This window comes from Phycodurus eques, chromosome 14 (assembly GCF_024500275.1).
Source record: "Phycodurus eques isolate BA_2022a chromosome 14, UOR_Pequ_1.1, whole genome shotgun sequence".
NCBI lineage: Eukaryota > Metazoa > Chordata > Actinopteri > Syngnathiformes > Syngnathidae > Phycodurus > Phycodurus eques.
The window spans coordinates 4247889-4267252 of record NC_084538.1 but is presented as its reverse complement, the minus strand read 5'-3'; the positions used below and the strand labels follow the sequence as shown (position 1 = coordinate 4267252).

General features: G+C 42.3%; 1 protein-coding gene across 2 annotated transcripts; it reads left to right on the top strand.

The window, feature by feature from the left end:
* Positions 1 to 1123: 1123 nt before the first annotated feature.
* Positions 1124 to 19326, top strand: shprh (SNF2 histone linker PHD RING helicase). Of its 2 annotated transcripts, XM_061696741.1 has the most exons (30): positions 1124 to 1624; positions 2174 to 2274; positions 2435 to 2966; positions 4291 to 4420; positions 4685 to 4903; positions 5556 to 5634; positions 5971 to 6121; positions 6202 to 6304; positions 7011 to 7270; positions 7474 to 7986; positions 8643 to 8973; positions 9726 to 9889; positions 10497 to 10753; positions 11452 to 11573; positions 11725 to 11813; positions 12578 to 12670; positions 12766 to 12873; positions 13577 to 13719; positions 13797 to 13970; positions 14890 to 14952; positions 15028 to 15253; positions 15320 to 15457; positions 16152 to 16253; positions 16318 to 16389; positions 16469 to 16657; positions 16786 to 16878; positions 16976 to 17062; positions 17281 to 17459; positions 17949 to 18029; positions 18329 to 19326. In XM_061696741.1, the coding sequence occupies exons 3-30, from the start codon at positions 2445 to 2447 to the stop codon at positions 18426 to 18428; spliced, it is 4788 nt and encodes a 1595-aa protein (XP_061552725.1). In that variant the 5' UTR covers positions 1124 to 1624; positions 2174 to 2274; positions 2435 to 2444; the 3' UTR covers positions 18429 to 19326. The 2 variants fall into 2 exon arrangements, with proteins under 2 accessions (XP_061552725.1, XP_061552726.1); XM_061696742.1 differs by lacking the exons at positions 1124 to 1624; positions 2174 to 2274 and adding an exon at positions 4145 to 4187 and having other exon boundaries at positions 2442 to 2966.
* The last annotated feature ends 38 nt before the right edge of the window (positions 19327 to 19364 follow it).

Genomic DNA, 19364 nt, shown 5'->3' with positions numbered 1-19364 from the left:
AAATTAAACCACCAAGTCAATCTGTAGTTATCTGCCTAGTTCTGAAAATGTTTGCGGGCCTTCTTCTGTGACATCAGCAAAGCTGTGTCAGCACTGATTAGCATTAACTAACAGTGTTGCCAGCATTAGCTTCTGATAATAATGCTGTAATATGTTCTTCTAAATTGCTGACGTGGTGATGGTAGGTATTTGTGTCATGCGCCACACCGCTACTTCATTAACATGTATTTTGGTGGCTTGGTGATGAAATGCTGCATCCGCCAGTGATTTTTGCAATGGAATCTCTATGAGTGCTCGCTTTAATGGAGATAGCAGTGTTAGCTTTTTATAAATGACACTTACTCGATTGTGCTGTCGAGTTGTTGGCGAGCGGGATGAAGGGGTGCTTGTGTATGGGAAGGCATGCACACTACAAAAATTATTTCCTTGTCTTAGGCTTTGGCTAGTTTTCCACATTCTGGGCTGAGCCAATTTCATAAGACATGCTGTGGAAATATGTCCACATTTTTATTTTATTTTTTACCTTGAGGTATTTTGATGAAAGCATGCCACACACTTGTTAAGACACCTGGTAACTGTTTTCAATTTAAATCGTCCCGCCTACCTTATTAGATAATAAAATCACTTCACTGCGCTTTTATTTTGCTACTTCCGATAGCAAAACACATTGGATTTGCACATAAGTTGGCATATATTTTCTATTCTTACAGTTAGATTTAACTTTAATCAACCATAGTAATAATAAGTGACGTGGGATATCGTGCGAAGTGAAAGACAGAGTTAAATGACGCTTAATTTTATATTATCGTATATATTTTTTTAGAGTTATATATTGAAAGTTTATACACCACATAAAAAAATAATTACTAACTTGCAGGAAGTTTAAATCAAAATGCAACCGCATTTGCTTTGGAATTGCTGATTTTTTTTGGAGAGTGATGCAATCAAAATGGGGCAGCTTAAACGAAAAAAAATACATCGTCACACGATTGTATTTAAAACGTCACGCGACACGTAATTAAAAGTTAGCCTCAAATAATGAAACAATCTTAATCATAACTAAAATATATTTTAACGTAATAATTATTTGTGAAGGCGTGGAAGGTTGTCGTCACATCCGGTATAAAAAATGGCGAACAGCATCAACAAAAGTAGCTCGCTTAAATGAAGAGTGTTTTGCTGTCTTTCTGCCTAATAATGTGGAGTTTTGGCGCCATAGCATTATTTCCCGTACGGCGATAAACGACCGAGCCTGTTGTGGGCTTCTTAAACTGTAAATATACTTGTCTTTTTTTCATCAAGAACATCCCAATACGTAATCGTACTAAGCGATTGTCTGTGGGAGCGTTCGCCGTGTCGTCACCAGATGGTCACGTGGAGTCTCGGTCGGCAAAAACCCTGTGGACGTCAATAGCCGACCACGATTGATCGGGTTTATTTGTGTTAATTAATAAATGGTAGTGTCCTGTGAGCTGTATATACAGATCGTCTACGAAGGAGTCTTCGAGCTTTTACGGCATCCCAGACACATGAAGCTCATTGGAAGCATACGTGCAGCCGCATTACGTGACACAAGTGGAACTATACCGACCGATGTTTGCTTTCGGCACTTTATATCCTAATGGTAAGACACTTAACTTTGTAATAACTTCTTTTGCAATCTAATATTGGGATATTAGATATAGTGTTCATATCTAATTATATTTGGTACAAACAAAAAAGTAATCTCACATTCGGTAATAACTTGCATCGCACTCTTTAAATACTTGATTCCTCCTTTACTTTTGGTGGCATTTTACCTCTTAAGTAGGCCTCCTATCCTATACAAATTACAAATGGATATGAGCCTTATAATATGCAAATACACGCCACGTATGGAAATGTTTCGCAGTCTGAACATTTTCCAATCAACTATGAAGTGATTGACACATACATCTACGCGTCAAAAGACTTGTAGACTTTAATGAAATCTTTCGTGTAGGCCGAAATTAAAAGTTGCCAATCAAATATATCCCCGCAGTCAGGCTACGTGGACGGATTTGGGACGCATTGGTGCTAAACTTTGTAGTTTAAGGCAAATTCTGCTTAACATTCCATATTTTTTCTTTACAGATTTTGTGAAATAAGTACTAATGTCCTTTTTGTTAAACATGTCCATCTATTTTCCGTACAGCTTATCCTCACTAGGGGCGCGCTGGTTCCTGTCTCAGCTCACTCTGGGTGAGAGGCGCCGTACACCCTGAACTGGTCGCCAGCCAATCGCAGTGCGTGAAGGTAAACATTATGCTTACTAAATTAAAAATAAATATGCTTATGAGCTGGGATGTGATGAACTATGGAAGCCACAATAAACAAATTGGAAATGAACTGTTAGTTTTAAGGGTATGTAATAAAAAAAAATATGTATATATATATATTTTGCATTTCTTTTTAGAGTTGTAACCATGAGTAGTCGCAGAAAGAAGGCCCCCCCTGTGAGGGTGGACGAGGAGGCGAAACAGAGGTTGAACTGGAACATGCTGGAGGATCGGCGGAATGAGGATATCCAGGGAATGGCTTCTTGCTCCTCCTTTCCTGCCCACCCGACTTTGGGCATCTCCTTGGATGTCCCACCGCCGCCCACTCCCGAGGAACTCCCCGGAACGTCGTCGGACTCGGCATCCGCCTTCCAGGCGCTCAACGTGGTGCCCGCCTCCCAGTTTGGCCACATCTGGAAGGCGCTCATCGGGGAGTTCCGCGTCCGGCCGGCCCGGCTGCCGTCGGACCGTCGGCACGAGGCGTTCTCACTTTGCAAGATGGCCGACCGGCTCTGCGTTAGTTTTGGGAGCCCCGGGGAGCCCGACACGGACGGCGACACCTGCGGCGCCGAGTGCAGCCTCGCTCGCGTCCTGCTGGAGGACCTGGACTGGCTCCAGAAGAGACGGGTGGTACAGCTCTGCCACCAGGCAGACGATGACTCCTTCAAGGTATGAGCAGTGTTCCTGATGAAAAAATGGTCGACTTTTCAATGCCGCCGTGTTCCAAATGGTCGTATATTGCCCCTAAAGTCTGTGGCAGCGAGAGTACATTTTTCATCTCCTCGAGCATGTGCTACCAGTAAATTTTCCGTTTCTTTTTTTTCTTTAATATTTTCGTTGCCGACAAACTTCTACGCCACACTTCAGCCCAGATGTTGGTAATAACGCACAAATTAGCAGTTGTTCCAACCGACATTAACTCCAAGAGAAGAACAATGGAGACACCGAAAATGAAGACGATGGGCCAGTGTGTGAGAGAGTAAAGGGGAGGACAAATGGCCACCGTGATTGGCAGAACAACGGTGAAGAGACTGTCGGTGCTTAGGTTCTCCCCAATGAAGCTCGTGTGCCAGAGGGGACAAGTCCTGAAAATGAGTCAGACTCATTTTGTGAGGAAACATGAACTTCTGTGGGCGGCACGGTGGAGGACAGGTTAGCACGTCTGGCTCACAGTTCTGAGGACCCGGGTATAAATCCGGCCACGCCTGTGTGGAGTTTGCATGTTCTCCCTGTGCCTGCGTGGATTTTCTCCGGGTACTCCGGTTTCCTCCCACATCCCAAAAACATGCATGCTAGGTTAATTGAAGACTCGAATTGCTTGTAGGTGTGAACGTGAGTGTGAATGCGCTGCCGCAGATAGCAAAAAGCCGCAAGTAATTTACGACCCTTGTAAAGTGTTTTTTAACTACCTAGAGATGTCGCAGGCTGGTGTCAAAGCACTAATTTTGTCTAAACGAAACTAGTCAACTCCCTTCAACATAGTTCATTGGCACCAAGGTGCCACTAAATGGCACCAAAGCACTACTTGTCTAAGTGAAACTTCTCAATTCACTTCAGCATATTTCCTTGGCACCATGATACCAAAAGATGGCGCCACAGTAATACATTTTATACGTTTTAGTTTTTCAACAGATAACAGAGGAGCAAACGATGACTTTGCGAATGCCAAAACCGCAAATATATGGGGTTTCAATTGCCAGTGATTAAGAATAATAATAATAACTTTATATAGCGCCTTTCAGAAACTCAAGGTCGCTTTCCAGAGTCAAGGGGGATTAAACTTTGTATTGGGGAAAATAAAAATTGATAAAAATGTGTGTTTTGACGGCTCCTTTAAATGTGTTCAGGGTTGGGGCATTGCGGCTATCAGGATTGAGAGAGTTCGACAGGGTGAAGGCTGCTACATTAAAAGGCTGAAGGAAGTCGAGACTGAGTGAGTGTGTTTGTGATTTTTTTTGTTTTTTGTTTTTTTTTGTTTTGTTTTTTTAATCAGGTCGGGATTTACCTGCTGGAAAGCGGCCTCGGCAAGCCGGAGTTCCTCAGTGAGGGAAGCGCTCGAATGAAGAAAGCTAATCAGCTCATGCAGAAGATGATGGAATATTATTACGACTTCATCATTCCCGGTTAGAGAACTCATCATGCAACTGTCATGCTGGGCTATATGTCTTTAGTAATCCCGCATATATTCGCGGTTCAGTATTCACAAATTCATCCATTAGTTCTATACCAAAACAAGCTTTTTTTCTCTCCAAGTTTTAACTTAAAATGGACAATCGTCCTTAAAAATACATTTGTATTAATGGATAAAATGTATTCATGGCCCAGCTCTCCGCAACAATGCAGTCATTTCCCGTCTTGACGTCTCTTCCATGTGTTTCTGCCCGAAGTGGTGGACAACGAGGAGGAGGAATGCGACACAGATCTGGAGAGGCAGAACGTGGAGGAGCTCTACGACTACGTCAGGTGCGTGCATCAGACCGACGGCCGACGGGAAGGGAACGCTGATGTGCAGCACCAAGCTCTGCTCCCGGTGCTTCGCCCCTATCAGAGCCAGGCTGTCAACTGGATGCTGATGCGCGAGAAATTTGGGAATACGTCCCTCAAAGGTAGCTTGAGAATTAGCTACGCCAAACAATCACTGAATTAAATAGAAAATAATATTAAATAAATTTCAAACATGAATTAAAGACAAAGAAATTAGAATGAATGAAAAAAATCGAATCTACCGATACAAATTAAAGCACAGTTACAGTTCAGTTGTATTTAACTTTTAAGTGCAATTCAGTTAGAAAAACAAATGTCAGGAAAAGCCTACTGGAACAGTCGAACTTCATTTGGGATTAGTCAGAAGCATTTAAAATGGAGGCAGTTGTATGCTGACTGCCATTTAACAAGAACACGTTTGTGATTGGTTCATCCTGAACACAGCCACATCCCATTTATAAGAGGGTGTGCACACTTATGCAACCACTATTTCAGTTGTTTATTTTGACTTCTCTCGAAAGGATTAAAACAATGGAGTCATACAGGTTATAGGTCACATAAATGGATGAAACATTTGAAATGATTTATCAAACAGCTGGCATTTGAACGCTGGTGAGTAGACTTTTCATATCCACTGTATTCACTTTTGTCTTTTTCCTCTGAACTCGGCAAAGGCGGCACATTGGCGCTACTGTGTGCCGATATTTGGGGAGGCGTGGTTACTAATGAGATGTTTTGTCCCCCCCCCCCCCCCCCCCCCCCTCATCTTTGCAGAACAATCACTGCATTTCTTGTGGCGGGAGTTGGTCACTTTGTGTGGCAAGAAATTGTTCTACAACCCTTTTACCGGCTGGTGAGCAACTCATCTTACTTGACCACGCACACTTGTTGTTCTCGTGAAGGCACCTCAACGCAACTTTCCCCATAGGAAATAACATCCATTAAAACCTTATGTAACAACCTCTTAAAGCCTCCATTAAGTTTTCAAGTCTTAAAATTCCAAGTTTTAGATTTGTTTTTGTATTCAGAGAAATATTTTGGGGGGTAAAGAGAAGTTCTCTTAACTTGCTAACAGATTTAGACACGTCACACCAAGAAGTGCTGAAAAATCTGAAATGTTAAAAAATTTTTGAAAGTCATATACAAAGGCACCGCTGCTCATTTTGTTCCTCTCATTATTTACTTACAGTTTAATTTGTGAGTTTCCACTCGCTGGCGTGGAGCGGCCCGGCGGCATCCTGGCCGACGAGATGGGCCTCGGCAAGACGGTGGAGGTTCTTGCTCTGATTCTGTCTCACGGTCGACAGGACCTGGAGCAGGAGGCCCTCACCATGCCTGTGGTGACGACCGTCATTTACAGATGAATATTACGGGTCGAATGGAAATAATGTACGCTGAAATCTTTTTGTTCTTTTGTTAGGGAACATCTGTGAATTATTTTGTTCCCCCACCTCCGCTGGAGAGCGAGAAAGTTAGCCACTGCAATCCTGCAGTGCAGCCCAAAATGAAAGCATCTCACCCAGGTATACAATTCTCCATCAGGGCATTGACGTGAAGTGTTATTCATTTATTTGCAAAAATTCAATGTGTCCAGGACTTTGTAAAAAGTATTATTATTCTAATTTAAACAAGTATACATACCATTTATTCGTATTGATATTCACTATTATAATTGTTTAAATGATGTACTTTAGAACCTTTAATTATTGAGTATAACTTTATAACTGCATTTGTACGTGTGCACGATGGTACTTAATAGAATGCTTCATAACCGTTATTAATTTGTAGTTTTCTTTTGTAATGGCATTCATAAATTTCTGTGTGTGCAGGATCATGGAAAAATACTTTCCAGAATGATTTTTTTTTGTTTTTGTTTCCTTGATATAACTCATTTGTATTTTTCGCGGGATTGCATAAAAAACACTTAAGTGAATGCTTTTTTTAGTTTAGTTTGTAGTTGTCAATTATGTGCAGGATGGTGTAAAACAAAGTAACCTAACAGAATGCTTTATATTTGATTTTATTTATTCATTTTTACAATGTTTTATTGCGTGCAGGATTGGGTAAAAAGCACTGCTGCGATGAGGAATAAAAACAAGCTAAACAAACAGATATGAAGTACTTTTTAAATGATATTTATATGTATTTAATATTTATATTCGTTGAATGTTTTCTGAATGTATGCATTAAAAAATTGCCGTGCCAACCAAGCTCCTTTTTCTCCCGCAGCCATCCGCGTGATGCTGCTCACCGCCATCAGGGAGATGCGCTCGGGCAAAGGGGCCTCCGTCAACGCCGTGTTCACGTACATCCGCGCCACCTACGGCTACGACCTGCTGAAGAACCGCAGCCACATCAAGAAGATGTTGGCCAAGCTGACGGACGAGGGCCTGGTGGAGCGGGTCAAAGGCCGCGGCCTGGCCGGATCCTTCCGGCTGGGCAAGAAATACAAGGACGCCAAGAAGACTCTTGCGGCAGCGACCAAATCTGTAAGAAAAATGCTTTTAGTATTATCTTTCCGTTTTGTGGGGTTGTTTTTTATTGACTTATTTATTACATCTTATTACGTTAGTGTTTTAAAATCACTTAGCAGTATGAAACATTTTATATTATTGCTGGATTGCATAAAAACTACTGCTGAAGTGAGAAACTTTTGTTCCTTAATTTAACATTGTCTGCTCGTCTTTTCCAGAATGTGAAATACTCTGAGAGCTCGCCCAGGAAGACGTTCCAGAGGCGCGCGAAGGAGAAGGCCGAGGCGGCTCTCCAAAACGCCTTGAGCGAAGATCTCGGCGACGTCAATTTCCCGACGGTATCCCACGACGCGAAGGCGGAACGTGACGGCGCGCCGGGAAAATTAGATCATGTGTCCATCTCCCGGGAGGAGCCGGAGACCCCCGTCCGGGCGTCGGTGGTGCCCTTCAACGCGGCCGACTACCGCTTCGAGTGCATCTGCGGCGAGCTGGGCGTGGTGGACTACAAGGCCCGTGTGCAGTGCATGAAGTGCCAGCTGTGGCAGCACGCCTGCTGCGTCAACTACAAGGAGGAGAGCTTGGATACCACGCCCTTCTACTGCCCCCACTGCCTGGTGGCCATGACGCCCGTCTCCACCGGAGCCACGCTCATTATCTCGCCCAGCTCCATCTGCCACCAGTGGGTGGAGGAGATCAACCGCCACGTCAAGTCCGCCTCGCTGCGAGTGCTGGTAAGAGAGCTTTGTCGTAGCCCTCGAAGAACTGACCCAATAGCCGACTAATATTTTCATTTAAAGCGCTGCAAGACCTTGTAATGTGAATTATGCCATAATTAGGTTGTATGAATTGTAACAGGTGGCCACACGGTTACGTATGTACCTTCTGTAATCGAGTGGAAGAGCATTTAATTATACTGCCTGTCACTATATGTTGCTGGCATAAATAGATGAACAAAGCTGCGTTATTTGCAGTAAATGCATAATCATTTTTCCTTTGTAGACTTGAGTGGTAGAATCCCGTCACTTGGCGGTAATTTGTAAGGCAACGTAATGTATTGAAATGTATTTGATGGTGAATACTGCTCAATTGACTTATTTTAAGATCTTTCAAGACCCCGCGGGCCACATAAAATGACACGGCGGGCCACGAGTTTGACACGTGAATTAAGTGAAGTTGGATAATTTCCCGTGGCACACCAGGTGATCTTGGCCAAAGGAGCCCCTATCAGAAGCTGGCATTCGAGACAGACTGGGTGCGCTAAATTGCGAGGCCATCTAATGTGGGCAGAGCATAGCGTCAAAAAAACATTTTTGAGGATTGGCCATGAAAAAGGAGAGTGCGAGGGCCAGTTCATCGCTGCTTGCTGCATTAATTGTCTTTGTTGCAGGTGTACCAGGGCGTGAAGAAGCACGGCTTCATCCAGCCGCGCGTGTTAGCCGAGCACGACGTGGTAATCACCACCTACGACGTCTTGCGCTCGGAGCTCAACTACGTGGACATCCCGCACAGCAACAGCCGCGACGGCCGCCGCTTCCGCAACCAGAAGCGCTACATGGCCGTGCCCAGCCCGTTGGTGGCCGTCGAATGGTGGCGCGTGTGTCTGGACGAGGCCCAGATGGTGGAGTGTCCCACCGCCAAAGCGGCCGAGATGGCGCTGCGCCTCGCCTCGGTCAACCGATGGTGCGTCAGCGGGACGCCAGTGCAGAGAGGCTTGGAGGGTAAGAAAAATGACTCGAGATCAAAGCAAAATGTATTTTTTTGTTTTTTTTAACCTATCCTTTCTTTGCTGAGAAACTCCTATTTGCTGTTTTTAGGCTCTTTCTATGTTGCTCTACGATGCCACAATATGGGTTAGATAGTAATTGGTGTCAAGAATGTATGTTGAGTGATAGAGCTCAACTGAGAGACTATCTATCTTTGTAGGAAAGAGCAAAGTTTAGCCTGCGTTGTTGGTGGAAATTTTGTAGTCTTTGCCGCATGTACACGTAAACAAGCAGTTTTTGTTAAAAAAAAAATAAATCATGCTATTTATTTGTTACTGCAATGTTATACGATTGAAAGTGTTTTATTTTCATATATTTTTTTAATATTCGTCGTTTTTGTGCTCGGGCCATATCAGGTTTTGGTAAATATGTAATTTGTGTATAATTGAATTAAAAACATCTTTCTTTGAAGGCGTTTGTTGGCAAGCTTCTGTGGTCATTTTCATGCGAGTCATCAGCAATTTTTAGCTTTTAGCAACATGTTAATTACATTAGCATCCGCTTGATAAAATTGCTGTTTTTGTGTGTGTGTTTGTGATATAACTAAAAGAAAGTAAAAGTACTCACCCTTTCTTTGAAAGTGTTGGTTAGCAAGCTTCTCTCGTCATTTTCATGCTCGTCATTAGCCGCTCTTAGCTTTTAGCAATGTGCCAATTATGTTAGCATCCATTTTCTAAAAAGAGTATGTCGTCTGTCTCTCTCTGTAGACCTTTACGGCCTGGTGCTCTTCCTGGGCGTGGATCCGTACTGGGTGAAGCATTGGTGGGACCAGTTGCTCTATAGTCCGTATCGCCGCGGCAACCCGGAGCCGCTCTACAGCGTCGTGGCTCAGCTGCTCTGGCGCTCAGCTAAGAAGGATGTCATCGATCAGGTAAGATTTTCAAAAATCCTCGTGATTGGATAATTATCCTTCACCATGTTTAAACGTAATTAGACTGAAATTGAAACATTTGAACAAATCCCTCACTGGTGATTAATTAAAGTCCGACTTCTGTTGGTGTGGGTAGAGGGTGCTACTTCAGGAAATACGGTAATTAGATCATGCTCACTTCCAATTCGAATCCAATTCCCCATTTTTCAAGTTTTTTTTTTGTCAGTTCAAAACTGCTCAGACGTCTTTATAAAAATCTCTCACGTTCTTCTGGCAAAATATACAAAGGATCAAGAATTACAGCGACCTTATATCCACACCCGTCGCCATGGGGGGCTGTGCCCGCCCACCAAGATGCTTATGCCCCCATCATTTGAGACACGAATCACGAAAAACAAAACCAAAAAATTATTGTTGCAAGTTAACCGTGCCCTAATTTTAGGAGCTTCCACGCAGTGTACTACGCAGTCGACACTAATAATCTTGCATACTAGCCTAAACTGATGTGACATCACACGTGAGAAAAACCTCTGGGTATACGAACCACATGCTGCTTCACCGAAGCGAAAGAGTCTTTTTCCCTTGTCGTGCCTTTGTTTTATTCCAGATCCAGATCCCAGCTCAGACTGAGGAAGTGCACTGGCTACGCTTCTCCCCAGTGGAGGGCCACTTCTACCACCGGCAGCACGAGGAGTGCTCGCAGGACGCCCTGCTCAAGCTGCGCAAGCTCTCCGACTGGAGTTTGAAATTGGGCAGCCTGGACCGCCGCACCGTGGCCACCATCCTGTGCCCGCTGCTGCGGCTGCGCCAGGCCTGCTGCCATCCGCAGGCAGTGCGTGGCGAGTTCCTCCCCCTGCAGAAGAGGTGCGCCGCAAGGGCACTCCAATTAGTTTAGATCCCTCCCATGTACAGTGAACCCTTGCTATTATGTAGGTAGCCCCCCCCCCAAAAAATGTACTCTCTTTGACTACCCATTACTCATATACATGCCAATAAATTGTCTGAAATGTAATATTATTTTCTTCAATTAAACTCATTAGACATTGTCTCTTAGTCAATAAACGCCAAATTAAATACAAATGCAAATTATATGAGTAATGACCAGTCAAAGATAAAGTGTGTGTGTTTTTGGAACTCTCTGTATATACAGTATAATAGTGACAATTCATTAATTCATTCGTTTCACTGCAGTTGGTCTCAAGGAAGTATGTTGAAGCGATGCAGTACATCTCGACTGTTTGTATATCTGAGAGAAGATTAGCCTGGGTTGTTAGTGGAAGTTACAGTCTTTGCCACATGTACACATTTTTTTTTTTAAACCAAAATCGACCATTTGAAACCCATTCATTTTGAATTGTAATGTAAGATGAGTTTGAAATTATATTGAGGTGTTTGAGGATCATAGTTTGTGGTACGTTTACAGTTTCAACTATTAATGTTAATTAATTATTAATTAAAAAACATTTCCGCTGTTCGTGGGGCTCGGTCTCGTGGGGATTATTGTATTCTTCTCTATTGTGTTCTAAGTTGACCACGAGTGTCTTGTTATTGCTTCTTGACAGCGCCATGACGATGGAGGAGCTCCTCAAGTCCTTGCAGAAGAAATGTCGAGTGGAGTGCGAAGAGGCCCACAGACAATTGGTGTGCGCTCTCAACGGCCTGGCCGGAATCCACATCATCCGAGGTCTGACATGAAACACCCATGGGAATCACTTACCAGTTCCCCTTTTGTAACCCGATTGCTTTGCGGCATAGCGCGACCGCCTTTGTACGGCACATCTCATTCCCGACGTACTGAGTGTCAACAAAGACTGCGCCCCCTCTCCATTTTGCAGATGAGTTTGAGCAGGCGGCCGAGATGTACAGAGAAGTGCTGCGCTCGTCAGAGGAGCACAAAAGCAGATTGAAGACGGATTCATTGCAGGTAGACAGCCAAACGCCATCTGCGTCTTCTTATGTGCAGCTTCAATTTACATATGAAGAGTCACGTTGCAAAACAACCGTACACAATGCAAGGCCAAAAAAGATTTTTTTTTTTTTTTATGTTTTTATTTTAGTACATTGTTTTAATTTTTTTTTTTTTTTTAAGTCAAATGTGATTTTAAATTATAATTGTATTGCTATTATTTTAGTTAAAATATATGAAAATCAAATTATAGACATTAAAAACGTTACATTTAGTTACATTATTCTTAAGTGAATGTACTTTTAAATTATACAAAAATGTGCAATCAAGTTGGATTTTGAATTGTTTGACTTAAAAAAATACATTTTGAATTAAATTAGGATTTGGATTTTTTTAAAAGAAATATGGCATATTATATTCAAATATAAAATTATTTAAAAACTGAAAAAATGATTCAGATGTTTATAGTTGTGTTTGTAATTTTACCTTCAATGTGTTTCCTTACTATAAATTTATGACATTATGACAGCATAATTTTAAGATTCATTAATATTATTATTATTTTATTTGTTTTACTTTGTGGAGGGATTTAGCAAAGAATCATTTAAATCTTAATTCCAGATTGCAGTTTTTATTTACTTTAGATTATTATTATTATTTTGGAATAATAATGTGATTATTAATAACAATTATTTTTTTATTAGTTTTTTTATTTAGTTTTTATTCTGTGTCTGATCCTCGGCTGTTGCAAAATCTACTAATTGCTTATTTTGTTCAAACAGAGACTTCACGCCACTCACAATCTGACGGAGCTGCTGAACGCAAAGCATCCTGGGATTCCTCCCACTTTGCGAGACGACCGCCTCAGCGAGGAGGTAACGCTCACCTCTTCTGTTTAAACTACTGAAGATTTTGCATTCCGCAAATGTTAATTTTTGTGTTTTTTTTTTTTTTTTTTTGCCCTTGTCAGGCTGAGCAGCTGCGTCAGCACTACATGACCAAGTACGACTCAGAGGTGGCCGACGCCCACCAAGCCCTGCAGCCAGTCTTGCAGAACATCAAAGAGCTCAAGCGCAAAGTGAGCCGCTACGATTACAGTGAGGGATATGTTACAGACAAACAAATCGTGTGATTTTGTCGAAAGGAAGTCCACTAGATTAATGCTAACATAAAATGCACAAGCCAGTAGACGGGCTAACGAAAATGTCAAATGTATTTCATCCAAAACAATACATTTGAAATCAAATTGAAAAAATCAAAATGTTTCAAAATATTACATTGAAATAAAAAATGAATAAGTGAAATAAGATTTTTTTTTTTTTTTTTTTTTTTTTAAACAAAAAAGTACAAAAATAATTTTGAATTTAAGAAATGAATAAATGTGATAAATCTTACATTTAAGCTAAAATATTTTTTAAAAAATAATTTAAAAAATAGGAGTGTTTAAAAGTATTATTATTATTCTAATGTTATTTCTAATTAAAACTACTAAATGTGGTCTCTACTTCTGCCACTGACGGCACACACACGTGGGCGTGTCTTATTTGACAATTAAAAAAGGGGCGTTCCAGAAAGCAATTAGTTATTTACCAACTGCCTTTCATTTTCTTGAGCAAAAAAAATACAAAATCAACATGCCAGTGAAATATGGACCATTAAGACCCCATGCCTCCTTTAAGCCGCTGCGCTCGTGACCCGACCCCGGATGAGCGGGAGAAGATGGAAGGATGGACGGACATGCTGAGCTGTCACGTTTTTGCTTCTCTGCTGTATTTGCCAAGGTCAACCTGAGCGCCCCCTGGTGGCTGGAGGTCATCCAACGGGCGGTCCGTAGCTCCACCGACGACGACCTGGTGGGCCGCGTAAAGAACGAGCTGACGTCCAGCTACAAACAGCAAGCTCACAAGCTCTCTATGGCCGACAAGTAAACTCTTAAAATGAGTACAACCGATACATGAGGTAGCGCACTTTTACTAAAACCGACCCCCCTACCCCCTGCAGGTTCCGTGACGGCCACGGTCTACTTTACCTGCTCACCACGCAGATGGAAGACCTGATGAAATCCCAGAAGATCGTCCGGGAGGCGGTGAAGAGCCTGGAAGGGCCGGCGTCTAAGAAAGTGATTGACGAGGCCACCGTCTGTCACCTCAGGCCCACGCGACTCCCACTCAATAAGTGAGACATGTTCCTTTTCCTACTTTAACATATTTTGTTTTCATATTCGAGCTGGGTTTTATTATTATTATTATTTTTTTTTTAATAGAATCTACACATTGCTTTTATGTAGAGAATTTGAATTGGAGTCATTCATTTAACATAATTTGATTTTAAATGTATTGAAGTCGTTTTTTAAAATACATTTGAAATGTTACATTTTATTATATTAAGTCAGTTTAAATTCAAATATATTGTTTTAAATACATTTGAAATCAAATTAAATTGTGAAAATGGTAAATTCGGTTAGATAGAATTAATTACAATTTATTTTTCACATTTTCATTTTTAGTAAATATAAAATTGTCAATTATTAAATTAAATTGAAAATCAATTAGTATCGAAATGTAGAATTAGAATTTCAGATATTAAATCTCATAAAAGTAAATTGTATCATTCTTTAATTCAAGAGAATTTATTTGTAATTAAGTACATTTAAATATTAATGGTTTTGCAAACCAAACATACAATTATAAAGAAATACAAATTAAGTTAGGCTGATTGTAAGTAAATACTGTTAGTGTCATTTTATATATTTTTTTATTAAATATAAAGTTTAGTTATAGGTTCGTGTCAAATTAGAGCGAGAGAAAAAAAAATATATGTATCCAAACTAAATTTTATTTGAAATTATTTAAATACAAAAAATAAAAAAAGTTTTATAAACTCATTTGGAACAGGTTGAAATGGAAACCTGAAAAGAAAATCCCTTTTCAATCTGGTTTGTTCACATAGTCATCAAAGCAAGTTTCTTGTGGATCTAATCCAGAGTGTGCATCAATCAAAGAAATTTCAGTCAAATATGTAAACTCTCATTTGACGTGTTCAGATGCTGCTTTTAGATTCTCTTACTATAACATCTTTTCTTTTCATATCCTAGTTGTGTCTTTTGCAAAGCCGATGAGCTTTTCACCGACTACGAATCCAAACTCTTCTCGCACACGTAAGTAAACGCACTTTTGTACGCCTTTTGCGCACTTTGGATTATTCACGACGAAACGGACCCCGCGTGCGACAGGGTGAAAGGCCAGACGGCCATCTTTGAGGAGATGATCGAGGACGAAGAGGGCCTGGTGGACGACCGCCTGCCCACCACCGGCCGAGGCCTGTGGGCGGCCAGCGAGATGGAGCGCACGCTCAAAGCCATCCTGACCTTCGCCAAGGCCAAGCGCGTGGACGCCGAGCTGGTCGAGGAGGGCAACGCCTTCATGGAGCTCTTTGAAACCTGGAAGAAGGAGTACAAGGTTTGCACCGGAGGCAGATCCTTTCAAGTTCTGGATTAAGACGTCTCGCCCCTCTTTCTCCATCAGGTGCTGCACGAGTACTGGATGGTTCTGCGGAATCACGTGTCCGCCATTGATGAGCTGGGAATGGCTACCGAGAGGCTTCGCGTGCGTCTCCCCGACGAACCGAAGCCGAAACTGCTACACATAATTGAGCCGCACGAGGTGCGTCCTTGTGCTGTGTTTAATGTTATTATACCTAATCCAATGAATGACTTAATTGGAAAATATCTTTAGAATTGTATTGTAAAGAAAATGGGTAAAAAAAATATCTTTGAAAATATGTATTTTCATATTCTAATTAAAATGTAATACAATGACATATAAAATGTTTCAAAACATGAAATAAAAAATATCAAGTACTGTATTACATTAAAAGAAAATATTAGTTTTTTCAATACAGTTTCAAAAATAAATTACCAATGTTAAAAAATATGAAAACTAAAACGTTCAAAAGATAGCGACAATACATGATTCAATGGTGTTGAAAATGAAATTGAATCAAGAATGTTTTAAACATTATAATATAAATTAAATGTTAATAACGTCTAATATTAAAAGTTTTTAAAATTACACCAAAAAAATGTAATGGAAAGTCAAATGTTAAAAAAAAAGTTTCCCTTTGTTTGTAATGCCAGTTCAAATCTGAAAAAAAACAAAAAACACGCTTGTTGGATTTGGAAAACAATATCCTGCATCTGTGCATAATCACGAGATGTAAGAGCAAAGCAAGTTTCTTCCAGAGCCAATCCAGATTGCGCTTGCGTCTCAACTTTGACCCACTGTCCAGCACGATGTTGTCTCCAGGGGTGTCATAATGTAAAGTATTTTGATTGCATTCCTGACTGTGTCCTCGCAGGTGGAGCAAAACCGAGTGAAACTTCTCAACGACCAAGCGGTGGCCAAGTCTCAGCTGCAAAAGAAGCTGGGACAGTTTTTATACCTTACAAACCTGGAGAAGGTACGTCACCTTTCGTACCCGCCTCCTCCCGTGCATGCCATGATATCGATCTTCTCCATTTTAGTCCCAGGACAAGTCCACCGGTGGTCTGAACCCGGAACCGTGTCCCATTTGTGCTCGGCCGCTCGGAAAGGAAGTGAGCATCTTTGTTGTGATGCTTCTTCGTGCTACTTTCATGGAAGTTTTTTTTAAATTTTTTTTATTTCATTTGTCAGTGGGCGGTGCTGACGTGCGGCCACTGCTTCTGCAACCAGTGCATCGCCATCATCCTGGAGCAGTACAGCGTGGGCTCGCGGCGCCGCGCCATCAACTGCGCCATCTGCAGGCAGACTACATCTCACGCCGAAATCTCCTACGTGTTCACCGCGCAGGCGTCCAGCCAGGACCAGGACATCCCAGTTAAGGTCAGCCAACAAGATGTAATCATTTCAGTCCATTGCGTTAACTGCTTAGCTCATTTGCGATAGCTCCGTTGCTAACCAAAACAGTCGCTTAGCTGAACTCCTTTCTGCCTGCGTCTCTTCTCTCCCAGGGGAGCCACTCGACCAAGGTGGAGGCGGTGGTGAGAACCCTGAAAAAGATACAAGTGAGCGACCCGGGCGCCAAGTGTTTGGTCTTCTCTACGGTAACGCCACACCCCCGTACGCTTTGAATCCTCACATTTCTGCGGAATTGTCATGCGTGACACGAGTACCTGCGCCGTCCCGCCCTCTCCATCACAGTGGCAGAGCGTCCTCGATATCATCGCCAAAGCTCTGTTTGACAACAACATGGAGTTCTCGCAAATCAATGGAATCCAAAAATTCCAGGTGCGTACCGTCATTTTGTTTTGCTGTTTGACTGTGTATATTATTTGGATTCCCTCTGTTTATTTCTTTTGTGCAAGGTGGTGGTTATAATGAATAAGTGGCGAAAGGAGCCATAACATGAATTCTGTGCACACATTTTATACCCGAGCATGAGTGAACTTGCTGTGGTCTTTTTTGACTCTATTGATGATTTCTACGGTGGAACTGTGGTGGCCCAGGAGAACCTGAGCTCGTTCAAATACGAGAAGAAGATCAATATCCTGCTGCTTCCCCTGCACACGGGCTCCAACGGGCTGAACATAATCGAGGCCACGCACGTGCTACTGGTGGAGCCCATCCTCAACCCCGCCCACGAGCTGCAGGCCATCGGACGCGTGCACCGAATTGGACAAACCAAGTAAGAGATCGCGTAGATCTGGACAACAGTGAGGGGTCTTCAAAAATAGTCCGCATCGGTCAATCTTTGTTCAGCCATCTATGCCAGCCACGTATAGTGACAGGCAGAACAGTGATACCTTCTTCCACTAGATGGCAGAAGAACCTGTTGCCGTTCGTACAACACAAAAATGGCTTTCTGTTAAGCTACGCAGGCCCAGAAGTAAATCGGTGACTAAATTGAGATGAGGTCATCATTATTTCAGTGTACAGTGATCCACAAATAGCAAAAATCCCTCAAGTAATTGACGCGGTTTCCATTTTCTGAACAGAAAAATCTCTTAACAAACCCCACGTCGCAGGATCATCTTTAGCGATATCCAACAAATGAGGCCTTTGCTGAAATTGATCGCAAAGGAGGGAAGAAGCTGAAATTCGGCCCGAGTGTCGGGATGCGCGTTGCTTGCGACGTGGCGGCACAACATTGTCCCTTCTGTCTCCGTCCCACCAGGCAGACGTTCGTGCACCGCTTCCTCATCAAGTCCACCATCGAGGAGAGGATGCAGGCCATGCTCAAAACGGCAGAGAAGAGGTGGGAGAGACAACGGTGGAGTTCATCCAAAGTCATTGGTGCTCTTTGCGGTGGTGGTGTAGCTAGCAATCCGGCGCGAGTACTTCAGTGCGGGCGTTCTCCTCAGTTGGGCGAGTCAAGTTGAGGGTCCAAAGGGAGTTTGTTTACTTGTAGGGCTGGAGCTGTCGAATATTTTAAAAACAGAGTACAGTGTACATTAATAACACTTCGCAAACCAGTTTATTTCTTTGCATTCTCTTTTACGACACTGTGTTCGGTTTTCTTCCTGTATAATGGCCAATTGTTTTGTGCTCCGGTAGTCACAGCAGGGCCGCCATGAAGCACTCGGAGGCCGCCGTGCTCACCGTGGCCGACCTGGCGGATCTGTTCACCGAGGAGGACGGCCAACGTCTGCAGTGAAGACAACCCACGATGCACTGCTCTCTCTATACCGTAATTAGACGGGGCAGTGATGGACATTCCTTGATATTTTTTTTTTGCACATTTCCGGTTTTTCTACAAAAGCATTGACTTTGAGTCAAAGGGGAACTTTGGACTTTTGAATACGAGTGTGCAGTATGCTTGTATTGACTTGAAGTCATTCATCCCTGTGCTGTTTTCACAACTTTCAGGAAATGTAAGGCAGTTACTTGGGACGACCCGGCACGCTTGTGTCAACTGACAGGCAGGAAGGAGGCCATTGTTTCTGCTCTTGTGTGGTTACAAAAGAAATGAGAGCCTTTTACTGGGTTTCGTCTTCTTTGGAAAAATGTCTGTTGAAGCTGGCGTCTTGTGTGTGTGTGTGTGTGGAGGCGGGACAGTGAAATCTCAGGATTCCGTCTCTTGGAAACCAATCTTGTAAATTCAGACTCATTAAAAAAAAAAAAAGTCTTTTGCATGCTTCCTGTATTTTCTTGGCGTCATTTTGTATTTTTCTGCCATTTTTGGGTGCTTCCCATCGTAGTTTCGCACCATTTCGCCTGCTTTTTATTGTCGTTCTGCACAATTTTGCATGCGCTTTTGCTCCATTTTGTATGTTTGCGCCATCTCATTGGCTTCCCTCAGTCGTTTTGACATCTCGTATGCTTCCCATTGTTGTTCTGCTCATTTTGTATGCTTCCTGTTATCATTTTCTCCCTTTTGTATGCGTATTGTGCCCTTTTCTACGCTGCTTGTAGTTGTTTTGCACCATTTCGCATCCTTCCTATATTGGTTAGGCCCCATTTCGCATGCTTTCCTAAAGTGGCTTTGGGTGATTTTGTACGTTTGCACTATGTTGTTTGCATCCCTTAGTCGATTTGTGCCATTCTGTATGCTTTTTGCCAGATTTTGTTTTGATGTTCTTTTTTTTTTTTT